Source organism: Bombina bombina, chromosome 1 (assembly GCF_027579735.1).
Source record: "Bombina bombina isolate aBomBom1 chromosome 1, aBomBom1.pri, whole genome shotgun sequence".
Lineage (NCBI taxonomy): Eukaryota > Metazoa > Chordata > Amphibia > Anura > Bombinatoridae > Bombina > Bombina bombina.
In genome coordinates, this window is record NC_069499.1 from 12,683,144 (window position 1) to 12,696,935 (window position 13,792).

The 13,792-nt window shown below is 46.2% G+C and overlaps 1 protein-coding gene across 1 annotated transcript in view; it reads right to left on the reverse strand.

Annotated features, from left to right (window-relative positions):
- Positions 1-13,792, reverse strand: part of AREL1 (apoptosis resistant E3 ubiquitin protein ligase 1) — a 293,517-nt gene that overhangs the window by 200,911 nt on the left and 78,814 nt on the right. Inside the window, exons 8-11 of the mRNA XM_053697183.1 lie at positions 5,359-5,436; positions 2,114-2,255; positions 666-787; positions 514-589 (exon numbers count right to left, since the gene is read on the reverse strand). Of these exons, the coding sequence (XP_053553158.1) occupies positions 514-589; positions 666-787; positions 2,114-2,255; positions 5,359-5,436 (418 nt within the window). The remainder of the gene's footprint in view (positions 1-513; positions 590-665; positions 788-2,113; positions 2,256-5,358; positions 5,437-13,792) is intronic.

The following is a 13,792-nucleotide window of genomic DNA, read 5'->3' on the forward strand; positions in this document are numbered from 1 at the left end:
ATTGTACAGGCACACCCATTACTGACACCCTATTGTACAGGCAAACCCATTACTGACACCCTTATTGTACAGTGACACCCATTACTGACTCTCTATTGTACAGGCAAACCCATTACTGACTCTCTATTGTAAAGGCAAACCCATTACTGACTCTCTATTGTACAGGCAAACCCATTACTGACACCCTTATTGTACAGTAACACCCATTACTGACTATCTATTGTACAGGCAAACCCATTACTGACTCTCTATTGTACAGGCAAACCTATTACTGACACCCTATTGTACAGTGACACCCATTACTGACACCCTATTGTACAGTAACACCCATTACTGACACCCTATTGTACAGGCACACCCATTACTGACACCCTATTGTACAGGGACACCCATTACTGCCTCCCTACTGAAGGATCTATTTGCTTGCTACAGGGACACCCTTTACAGACAACCTATTGTTTTTATCATGCACATTCAGCTAATCCCCCCCATCACCCATTTATCTGCTTTTACCTTCTTCATCTTGAAATACAACTTCAAAGTTTTTGGTCCAATCCGAGGAAGAAAAGTTGCGTGTTGCCCTGAATGACTGTAAGATTAAGAGATGTTACTATCGGCAGCAAATTCCCCCAGCAATAGCTGCATGCATGACACATATTACTCACACTTTCCAGCAGTGAGTGCCGGCTAACTCTAAGTGTCACTTTACACCGTGTCTTCTTTGAGTGAATGTGTCTAAGTTCTCGATGAAAAAACCCAACTTTATCCTGAAATGTCTCAGATCCTCCTAGGACAACAAACAAACGTCTTAGACACCAAAGCAGATACCCATTAACTGACAAAGGCATTAGGTACATAGGCATCAGACACACACACACACACACACATTAGGTACATAAGCAGATACAGACATAAGACACACACATTAGGTACATCAGCAGATACAGACATCACACACACACATTGGGCAGATACAGACATCACACAAACACACATAAGGTACATAAGCAGATACATACATCAGACACACACATTGGGCATCTACAGACATCAGCCACACACATTGGGCAGATACAGACAGACAAACACATTGGGCAGATACAGACATCAGACACACACATTGGGCAGATACAGACATCAGACACACACATTGGGCAGATACAGACATCAGACACACACATTGGGCAGCTACAGACATCAGACACACACATTGGGCAGCTACAGACATCAGACACACACATTGGGCAGCTACAGACATCAGACACACACATTGGGCAGCTACAGACATCAGACACACACATTGGGCAGCTACATACATCAGACACACACATTGGGCAGCTACATACATCAGACACACACATTGAGCAGCTACAGACATCAGACACACACATTGGGCAGCTACAGACATCAGACACACACATTGGGCAGCTACAGACATCAGACACACACATTGGGCAGCTACAGACATCAGACACACACATTGGGCAGCTACATACATCAGACACACACATTGAGCAGCTACAGACATCAGACACACACATTGGGCAGCTACAGACATCAGACACACACATTGGGCAGATACAGACATCAGACACACACATTGGGCAGCTACAGACATCAGACACACACATTGGGCAGCTACAGACATCAGACACACACATTGGGCAGATACAGACATCAGACACACACATTGGGCAGATACAGACATCAGACACACACATTGGGCAGATACAGACATCAGACACACACATTGGGCAGATACAGACATCAGACACACACATTGGGCAGATACATACATCATACACACACATTGGGCAGCTACAGACATCATACACACACATTGGGCAGCTACAGACATCAGACACACACATTGGGCAGATACAGACATCAGATACACACATTGGGCAGCTACAGACATCAGATACACACATTGGGCAGCTACAGACATCAGACACACACATTGGGCAGATACAGACATCAGACACACACATTGGGCAGATACAGACATCAGACACACACATTGGGCAGATACAGACATCAGACACACACATTGGGCAGATACAGACATCAGACACACACATTGGGCAGATACAGACATCAGACACAAACTTACCAATATTAAGATGCAGAAACTGTGTGAAAGTTGCAGCCAGGATATTCCTTTCCCGGCAACTTATCTCTATTGGGGGCTGTAGCCCATCATCCACCTGCAGGGAGAGCAGACCATGCAGGGGGTCTGGGGGGAGGTATAGGAACTGAGAGAGAAGGAAAGAAATAACAGAATAAGCCAACTGAACATTATGGGACATTAAGGCGAAAATTATCAAAAGGCTTTAAAAACCATCAAAGAACAAAACAGAACAACCAACTTACATGCTCCATACGCTACTGCTTAGTTTTCAATCACAGTACCATTACTGGTTACGTCTACCCCTAGAGCTAACAGCAGGGGGAGCACTCAGTACCATCACTGGTTACGTCTATCCCTAGAGCTGACAGCAGGGGGAGCACTCAGTACCATCACTGGTTACGTCTATCCCTAGAGCTGACAGCAGGGGGAGCACTCAGTACCATCACTGGTTACGTCTATCCCTAGAGCTAACAGCAGGGGGAGCACTCAGTACCATCACTGGTTACGTCTATCCCTAGAGCTAACAGCAGGGGGAGCACTCAGTCCATCACTGGTTACGACTATCCCTAGAGCTAACAGCAGGGGGAGCACTCAGTACCATCACTGGTTACGTCTATCCCTAGAGCTGACAGCAGGGGGGCACTCAGCACCATTACTGGTTACGTCTATCCCTAGAGCTGACAGCAGGGGGAGCACTCACAGCACCATTACTGGTTACGTCTACCCCTAGAGCTAACAGCAGGGGGAGCACTCAGTACCATCACTGGTTACGTCTATCCCTAGAGCTGACAGCAGGGGGAGCACTCAGTACCATCACTGGTTACGTCTATCCCTAGAGCTGACAGCAGGGGGAGCACTCAGTACCATCACTGGTTACGTCTATCCCTAGAGATGACAGCAGGGGGTGCACTCAGTACCATCACTGGTTACGTCTATCCCTAGAGCTGACTGCAGGGGGAGCACTCAGTACCATCACTGGTTACGTCTATCCCTAGAGCTGACAGCAGGGGGAGCACTCAGTACCATCTCTGGTTACGTCTATCCCTAGAGCTGACAGCAGGGGGTGCACTCACAGCACCATCAGTGGTTACGTCTATCCCTAGAGCTGACAGCAGGGGAAGCACTCACAGCACCATCACTGGTTACATCTATCCCTAGAGCTGACAGCAGGGGGAGCACTCACAGTACCATCACTGGTTACGTCTATCCCTAGAGCCGACAGCAGGGGGAGCACTCACAGTACCATCACTGGTTACGTCTATCCCTAGAGCTGACAGCAGGGGGAGCACTCACAGCACCATCACTGGTTACGTCTATCCCTAGAGCTGACAGCAGGGGGAGCACTCACAGCACAATCACTGGTTACGTCTATCCCTAGAGCTGACAGCAGGGGGAGCACTCACAGCACCATTACTGGTTACGTCTATCCCTAGAGCCGACGGCAGGGGGAGCACTCACAGCACCATCTCTGGTTACGTCTATCCCTAGAGCTGACAGCAGGGGGAGCACTCACAGCACCATCTCTGGTTATGTCTATCCCTAGAGCTGACAGCAGGGGGAGCACTCACAGCACCATCTCTGGTTACGTCTATCCCTAGAGCTGACAGCAGGGGGAGCACTCAGTACCATCACTGGTTACGTCTATCCCTAGAGCTGACAGCAGGGGGAGCACTCACAGCACCATCACTGGTTACGTCTATCCCTAGAGCTGACAGCAGGGGGAGCACTCACAGCACCATCACTGGTTACGTCTATCCCTAGAGCTGACAGCAGGGGGAGCACTCACAGCACCATCACTGGTTACGTCTATCCCTAGAGCTGACAGCAGGGGGAGCACTCAGTACCATCACTGGTTACGGCTATCCCTAGAGCTGACAGCAGGGGGAGCACTCAGTACCATCACTGGTTACGTCTATCCCTAGAGCTGACGGCAGGGGGAGCACTCACAGCACCATCACTGGTTACGTCTATCCCTAGAGCTGACGGCAGGGGGAGCACTCACAGCACCATCACTGGTTACGTCTATCCCTAGAGCCGACGGCAGGGGGAGCACTCACAGCACCATCTCTGGTTACGTCTATCCCTAGAGCTGACAGCAGGGGGAGCACTCAGTACCATCACTGGTTACGTCTATCCCTAGAGCCGACAGCAGGGGGAGCACTCACAGCACCATCTCTGGTTACGTCTATTCCTAGAGCTGACAGCAGGGGGGCACTCACAGCACCATCACTAGTTACGTCTATCCCTAGAGCCGACAGCAGGGGGAGCACTCACAGCACCATCACTGGTTACGTCTATCCCTAGAGCTGACAGCAGGGGGAGCACTCACAGCACCATCACTGGTTACGTCTATCCCTAGAGCTGACAGCAGGGGGAGCACTCAATACCAGTATTATAGAGCTGACAGCAGGGGGGCACTCAGCACCATCACTGGTTACGTCTATCCCTAGAGCTGACAGCAGGGGGAGCACTCACAGCACCATCACTGGTTACGTGTATTCCTAGAGCTGACAGCAGGGGGAGCACTCACAGCACCATCACTGGTTACATCTATCCCTAGAGCTGACAGCAGGGGGAGCACTCACAGCACCATCACTGGTTACGTCTATCCCTAGAGCTGACAGCAGGGGGAGCACTCACAGCACCATCACTGGTTACGTCTATCCCTAGAGCTGACAGCAGGGGGAGCACTCACAGCACCATCACTGGTTACGTCTATCCCTAGAGCCAACGGCAGGGGGAGCACTCATCACAGCACCATCTCTGGTTACGTCTATCCCTAGAGCTGACAGCAGGGGGAGCACTCAGTACCATCACTGGTTACGTCTATCCCTAGAGCCGACAGCAGGGGGAGCACTCACAGCACCATCTCTGGTTACGTCTATCCCTAGAGCCGACAGCAGGGGGAGCACTCACAGCACCATCACTGGTTACGTCTATCCCTAGAGCTGACAGCAGGGGGAGCACTCACAGCACCATCACTGGTTACGTCTATCCCTAGAGCTGACAGCAGGGGGAGCACTCACAGCACAATCACTGGTTACGTCTATCCCTAGAGCTGACAGCAGGGGGAGCACTCACAGCACCATCACTGGGTGCGTCTATCCTTAGAGCTGACAGCAGGGGGAGCACTCAATACCAGTATTATAGAGCTGCCAGCAGGGGGAGCACTTACAGCACAGGGCTGAGGAGGAATTAGGAAAATCAATGAGAAAATACAGACTGACCTTGGTACCAGGACAAACTCTAAATGTGAAGAGACGCCATGGAATTATTCGAAGATAAAACTCCTTCACAGAAAGTTGCTGCAAGAGAGCGAGAGAACAAAATGATATGCGGTTACAAAAGAGCGAGAGAACAAGATGATATGCGGTTACAAGAGAGCGAGAGAACAAGATATGCGGTTACAAGAGAGCGAGAGAACAAGATATGCGGTTACAAGAGAGTGAGAGAACAAGATATGCGGTTACAAGAGAGCGAGAGAACTAGATATGCGGTTACAAGAGAGCGAGAGAACTAGATATGTGGTTACAAGAGAGCGAGAGAACAAGATATGCGGTTACAAGAGAGCGAGAGAACAAGATATGCGGTTACAAGAGAGCGAGAGAACAAGATATGCGGTTACAAGAGAGCAAGAGAACAAGATATGCGGTTACAAGAGAGCGAGAGAACAAGATATGCAGTGTTAATTTTGTTGACTAAAAAGAAAATTTATGCTTACCTGATAAATTTGTTTCTTTTTAGACACGATGAGTCCACGGATTTCATCCTTACTTGTGGGATTACGCCTCCTGACCAGGAGGAGGCAAAGAGCACCACAGCAGAGCTGTATATATAGCTCCTCCCCTCCCTCCCACTCCAGTCATTCGACCGAAGTTAGGAAGAGAAAGGAAAAGCCAAGGTGCAGAGGTGTCTGAAGTTTACAAAAATTAATAATCTGTCTCATAGAACAGGGCGGGCCGTGGACTCGTGTCTAAAAAGAAACAAATTTATCAGGTAAGCATAAATTTTCTTTTCTTTTTAAAGACACGGTGGATCCACGGATTTCATCCTTACTTGTGGGATACAATACCAAAGCTAGAGTACACGGAGGGACAAGACAGGGACCTAAACGGAAGGCACCACTGCTTGAAGAACCTTTCTCCCAAAAGCTGCCTCAGCCGAGGCAAAAGTGTCAAATTTGTAGAACTTTAAAAAAAAATCTGTTCCACAGAAGCTTCGTTTTTAAAAGCCCATGAGGAAGCCACAGCCCTAGTGGAATGAGCCGCAACCCTCTCAGGAGGCTGCTTTCCAGCAGTTTCATATGCAAAGCGGATGATACTCCTCAGCCAAAAAGAAAGCGAAGTAGCCGTAGCTTTCTGACCGTTACGTTGTCTTGAAAAAACAACAAACAACGAAGAAGACTGACAGAAGTCCTTGGTCGCCTGTAAATAGAACTTGAAAGCACAAACCACTTTTAGATTGTGCAAGAGACGTTCCTTCTGAGAAGAAGGATTAGGACATAAAGAATGTACAACAATTTCCTGATTAATGTTACGATCAGAAGTAACCTTAGGAAGAAAACCTAAGTTGGTACGCAAAACTACCTATCTGCATGGAATATAAGATAAGGAGAAGAGCATAGCAAAGCCGAGAGTTCAGACACTCTACGCAGAAGAAATATTAACAAGAAATAAAACTTTCCAAGATAGTAATTTAATATCTAAGGAATGCATAGGCTCAAATGGAGCCCCTTGCAAAAACATTAAGAACTAAATTAAGACTCCATGGAAGAGCAATAGGCTTAAGCATAGACCTGATCCTAACCAGAGCCTGACAAAAGGATTGAACATCTGGAACATATGCCAAACGTTTATGTAACAGAACAGACAAAGCCGAAATCTGACCCTTTAAAGAGCAGGCCTATAAACCCTTCTCCAAACCCTCCTGGAGAAAAGACAAAATTCTAGAAATCCTAACCTTACTCCATGAGTAGCCCTTGGATTCACACCAATGAAAATATTTACGCCAAATCTTACGGTAAAACTTTCAAGTAACCGGTTTGCGAGCCTGAATTAAAGTCTCAATAACCGCATCAGAAAAACCTTGTTTAGACAAAATTAAGCGTTCGATCTCCAAGCAGTTAGCTTCAGAGAAACTAGATGTGGGTGAAGGAAGTTTGGCATTCTGGCGAGAAGCCATGAGATCCAATTCCGGCTGCCCCCATCAGAGAACCAGACTGGAGATTACTTCCGGATGAAGTTCCCACTCGCCCGGATGAAAAAGTCTGTCTGCTCAGGAAATCTGCCTCCCAATTATCCACTCCTGGGATGTGGATAGCTGACAGAGAACCAGAGTGGGTTTCTGCCCACCGAATTATCTTGGCTACCTCTGTCATCGCTAAGGAACTCCTTGTTCCTCCCTGATGATTGATGTAAGCCACTGTTGTTATGTTGTCCGACTGAAATCTGATGAACTGAGCCGAGGCCAACTGTGGCCAGGCCAGAAGATAATTGAAGATCACCCTCAGTTCCAGGATGTTGATGGAGAAAACAGACTCCGCTTAAGTCCATACTCCATGAACCTTCCTGGTACCCCAGACCGCACCCCAGCCCCGAAGGCTGGCGTCTGTTGTCACAATCACCCTGGACGTTCTGAGAAAGCAAGTTCCCTGGGAGAGCTGATCTCGAGACATCCACCACTGAAGAGAGTCCCTTGTCTCCTGATCCAGGATTATTGGAGGAGACAAGTCTGCATAATCTCCTTCAAATACTCAGATGACATACGTATTGGGTAAAGCATTGGCTAATCACCGGTTAGGGTCTCAAGCCACTGCTCATTGTATTGACCTCGGAAGGATGAAAGGCAGAGTGGACCTCGTCGGGGATCGAACCTGTAACCCTTGGGTTGCTATAGAGCTCAGTCACAGCGCCTTAGCATGCTGAGCTATCTGTCCAGCCTTTCCAATGCCTGAACATGTTTAATTGCAAAGGTCTGAGATGGACCCGAGCAAACGGAATGATGTCCATTGCTGCCACCATCAGTCCGATTACCTCCAAACACTGAGTTACTGATGGTCGAGGCGTAGACCGAAGAACTTGACAGATCTCTATAATCTTTGATATACTGACTTCTGTCAGAAAAATCTTCATTAATACAGAAACTATTAGAGTTCCTAAGAAAGTTACCCTAGTCCTTGGAACTAGGGAACTCTTTTCCAGTTTTAACTTCCACCCGTGGGACCTCAGGAAAGCTAGCACTATGTCTGTATGAGCTCTTGCTAGAAGGCAAGACGGCGCCTGTATTAGAATGTCGTCCATATAGGGCACAACTGCAACGCCCCGTGGACTTAAAACCGCTAGCAGAGACCCCAGAACCTTTAAGAAAAATCTGGGAGCCATGTCTAAACAGAATGGAATAGCCACAAACTGAAAATGCTTGTCCAGAAAGGTAAATCTCAGAAAGTTGAGATGATCTCTGTGGATAGAAAAAACTAAATTTATGCTTACCTGATAAATTTATTTCTCTTGTGGTGTTCATCCATTACTTGTGGGATATTCTCCTTCCCAACAGGAAGCTGCAAGAGGAACACCCACAGCAGAGCTGTCTATATAGCTCCTTCCCTAACTGCCACTACCAGTCATTCGCCCGAAGACAAGCAAGAGAAAGGAGAAACTATAGGGTGCAGTGGTGACTGTAGTTTAAAAATAAAAAACACCTGCCTTAAAATGACAGGGCGGGCCGTGGACTGGATACACCACAAGAGAAATACATTTATCAGGTAAGCATAAATTTTGTTTTCTCTTGTAAGGTGTATCCAGTCCACGGATTCATCCATTACTTGTGGGATACCAATACCAAAGCTATAGGACACGGATGAAGGGAGGGACAAGGCAGGCGCTTAAACGGAAGGCACCACTGCCTGTAAGACCTTTCTCCCAAAAATAGCCTCCGAAGAAGCAAAAGCATCAAATTTGTAGAATTTATAAAAAGTATGAAGCGAAGACCAAGTCGCCGCTATAAAAATCTGTTCAACAGAAGCCTCATTTTTAAAAGCCCATGTGGAAGCCACCGCTCTAGTGGAATGAGCTGTAATTCTCTCAGGAGGCTGCTGGCCAGCAGTCTCATAAGCTAAGCGGATTATACTTCTTAACCAAAAAGAAAGAGAAGTTGCCGAAGCCTTTTGGCCTTTCCTCTCTCCAGAGTAGACAACAAACAATGCAGATGTTTGACGAAAATCTTTAGTAGCTTGTAAATAAAACTTTAAAGCACGAACCACGTCAAGATTGTGTAAAAGACGTTCTTTCTTTGAAGAAGGATTAGGACACAGTGACGGAACAACAATCTCCTGATTGATATTCTTATTAGATACCACCTTAGGAAGAAACCCAGGTTTGGTACGCAAAACTACCTTATCTGCATGGAAGATCAGATAACGGGAATCACACTGCACGGCAGATAACTCTGAAACTCTTCGAGCCAAAGAGATAGCTACCAGAAACAGAACTTTCCAAGATAAAAGCTTGATATCTATGGAATGCAGAGGTTCAAACGGAACCCCTTGAAGAACTTTAAGAACTAAATTTAAACTCCAAGGCGGAGCAACAGGTTTAAACACAGGCTTGATTCTAACTAAAGCCTGACAAAACGCCTGAACGTCTGGAACATCCGCCAGACACTTGTGCAAAAGAATAGACAGAGCAGAAATCTGTCCCTTTAAGGAACTAGCTGACAATCCCTTCTCCAATCCTTCTTGGAGAAAAGATAATATCCTGGGAATCCTGACTTTACTCCATGAGTAACCCTTGGATTCACACCAATGAAGATATTTACACCATATCTTATGATAGATTTTCCTGGTGACAGGCTTTCGAGCCTGAATTAAGGTATCAATGACCGACTCGGAGAAACCACGTTTTGATAAAATCAAGCGTTCAATATCCAAGCAGTCAGACGCAGAGAAATTAGATTTGGATGGTTGAAAGGACCCTGAAGTAGAAGGTCCTGCCTCAGCGGTAGAGTCCATGGTGGAGGGGATGACATGTCCACCAGATCTGCATACCAAGTCCTGCGTGGCCACGCAGGAGCTATCAAAATCACCGAAGCTCTCTCCTGCTTGATCTTGGCAATCAGACGAGGGAGCAGAGGAAACGGTGGAAACACATAAGCCAGGTTGAAAGACCAAGGCGCTGCTAGAGCATCTATCAGCGCTGCCTTGGGATCCCTGGACCTGGATCCGTAACAAGGAAGCTTGGCGTTCTGACGAGACGCCATGAGATCCAGTTCTGGTTTGCCCCAAAGTTGAATAAACTGTGCAAACACCTCCTGATGGAGTTCCCACTCCCCCGGATGAAAAGTCTGTCGACTTAGAAAATCCGCCTCCCAGTTCTCTACTCCTGGGATATGGATAGCTGATAGATGGTGTCAGGATCCTCCTAGCTGACAACCTATTTTTCTGTGTCGTTATACTGTTTCTTTAAATTTCAATTATCTTTTCCATCCAGCCTATAAATTTCCCAGTATCCTTTACTTCATTGCTTGGTATTGGATTTTCTCCTGATCTAGCTACTGAACAACTCACAGTTGTTATTACTTTAAAACCACCTTGAACTTTGTGTAATTCAACTTTTGACAAGTTCTAAAGTTATTGTTCTCACTCGCCTGCTTACCACACTCAGGCTTCGCTATTACCGCTATACGTAGAACCTTTACTACGTTCCTTTCCGGATCTCCTTCTACAGCCAGCAGTACTGGGATTCCTCCGCGGTGACGTCACACGCCAGCTTCACGGAACTCACCAGCTCCTCACTGCTTCTACCGCTCCGGATTTTTTCACACAGGTCAGTCCTCTTGCCTTCCTGAGTACCGAAGAGAACTCTCAAGTACTCGATAGCTTTTCTCTTGTCATAATTATCGCTACACCACCTACGACCTGTGTATATATAAATCTAGTGACATACCATATTCTCTTATTTTTGCCTTAAGAAAGATTGTTACTACTAATGCCGGTTAAGAATACATTTACTGCCTTAATATATTTTTGCCTATTTTTTCTTTTGCATATTAAGTTTTTCCTATTGGTTTGCAGAATAGTTCCCTGCTGCACATATTTCACACTGTGATACTTGATGCAGGAATAGAGTTCTATTTACCATTATTCCAATTACAACAACTGCTATTTGTTAATGGGGTTTGCAAATCACCTCTCAGGTGATTCATTTGCTCATCCCACACATTCTAGCTACAAACCATATACTATAAGTATCTCAGCAGCTGAGGCTCACAATATATGTAACACTTATTTCTTTAGTGTTCTAGTTCGCCTGACAGATGGCAAGAGTGAACCTCTGCCCATTGAATTATTTTTGAAACCTCCAACATTGCTAGGGAACTCCTTGTTCCCCCTTGATGGTTGATGTAGGCTACAGTCGTGATATTGTCCGACTGAAATCTGATGAACCTGACCGCAGCTAGCTGAGGCCAAGCCTGAATAGCATTGAATATCGCTCTTAGTTCCAGAATGTTTATCAGAAGGAGTGTCTCCTCCTGACTCCACAAGCCCTGAGCTTTCAGGGAGTTCCAGACTGCCCCCCAGCCTAGAAGGCTGGCATCTGTCGTTACTATTGTCCAATCTGGCCTGCGGAAGGTCATACCCTTGGACAGATGGACCCGAGATAGCCACCAGAGAAGAGAATCCCTGGTCTCTTGATCCAGATTTAGTAGAGGGGACAAATCTATGTAATCCCCATTTCACTGACTGAGCATGCAGAGTTGCAGTGGTCTGAGATGTAGGCGGGCAAACGGCACTATGTCCATTGCCGCTACCATTAAGCCGATAACTTCCATACACTGAGCCACTGAAGGGCGAGAAGTAGAATAAAGAACACGGCAGGAATTTAGAAGTTTTGACAACCTGGCCTCTGTCAGGTAAATCTTCATTTCTACAGAATCTATCAGAGTTCCTAGGAAGGAAACTCTTGTGAGAGGGGATAGAGAACTCTTTTCTTCGTTCACTTTCCACCCATGCGACCTCAGGAATGCCAGAACAATGTCTGTATGGGACCTGGCGATTTGAAAATTCGACGCCTGTATTAGAATGTCGTCTAGGTAAAGGGCTACTGCTACACCCCGCGGCCTTAGGACCGCTAGGAGTGACCCCAGAACCTTCGTAAAGATTCTTGGTGCCATAGCTAACCCAAAGGGAAGAGCCACAAACTGGTAATGCCTGTCTAGGAAGGCGAACCTGAGAAACCGATGATGATCTCTGTGTATCAGAATGTGCAGATAAGCATCCTTTAAGTCCACGGTAGTCATATATTGACCCTCCTGGATCATAGGTAGGATGGTTCTAATAGTCTCCATCTTGAAGGATGGGACCCTGAGAAATTTGTTTAGGATCTTGAGATCTAAGATTGGTCTGAAGGTTCCCTCTTTCTTGGGAACCACAAACAGATTTGAATAGAAGCCTTGCCCCTGTTCCTCCTTTGGAACAGGGTGGATCACTCCCATAACTAGGAGGTCTTGAACACAATGTTTTTTTCTTAAGGTAACCCTCTAATTTTTTGTCCATTGGATCTAGAAAAGCACAACTGTCCTCGACAGGGATAGTTGTACGCTTCGCTAGGGTAGAGACTGCTCCCTCCACCTTAGGGACCGTTTGCCACAAGTCCCGTGTAGCGGCATCTATGGGAAACATCTTTTTAAAAACAGGAGGGGGAGAGAACGGTACACCTGGTCTATCCCATTCCTTAGTAATAATTTCTGAAAACCTCTTAGGTATTGGAAAAACATCAGTGTAAACAGGCACTGCGTAGTATTTATCCAATTTACACAATTTCTCTGGGACTACAATGGCGTCACAGTCATCCAGAGTGGCTAAAACCTCCCTGAGCAACATGCGGAGGTGTTCAAGCTTAAATTTAAATGTAGACATATCAGAATCAGGTTGAAGTGTCTTCCCTGAGTCAGAAAAATCACCCACAGATAGAAGCTCTCCTTCTTCGGCTTCTGCACATTGTGAGGGTATATCAGACATAGCTACTAAAGCGTCAGAGAGCTCTGTATTTGTTCTAGCCCCAGAGCTGTCTCGCTTTCCTTGTAACCCTGGCAATTTGGACAATACATCTGTAAGAGTATGATTCATAACTGCCGCCATGTCTTGTAAAGTATACGCAATGGGCGCACTAGATGTACTTGGCGCCCCTTGAGCGGGAGTTAAAGGCTCTGACACGTGGGGAGAGTTAGTCGGCATAACTTCCCCCTTGTCAATTTCCTCTGGTGATAAATCTTTTAAAGCCAGAATATGATCTTTATAACTTATAGTAAGATCAGTGCATTTGGTACACATTCTAAGAGGCGGTTCCACAATGGCTTCTAAACATAATGAACAAGGAGTTTCCTCTATGTCAGACATGTTTAACAGACTAGTAATGAGACCAGCAAGCTTTGAAAACACTTTAATTAATTTGAAAAAGCAGAATATAAAAAACGGTACTGTGCCTTTAAGGGAAAAAAACAAACACAAAAACTGCAAAACAGTGAAAAAAGCAGTTAACTCTATGAAATTTTTACAGTGTATATAATAGACTAAAATAGCATTGCACCCACTTGCAAATGGATGATTAACCCCTCAGGTTCAAAAACGAAGCAAAAAAACGTTAAAAACCGTTATAACAGTCACAA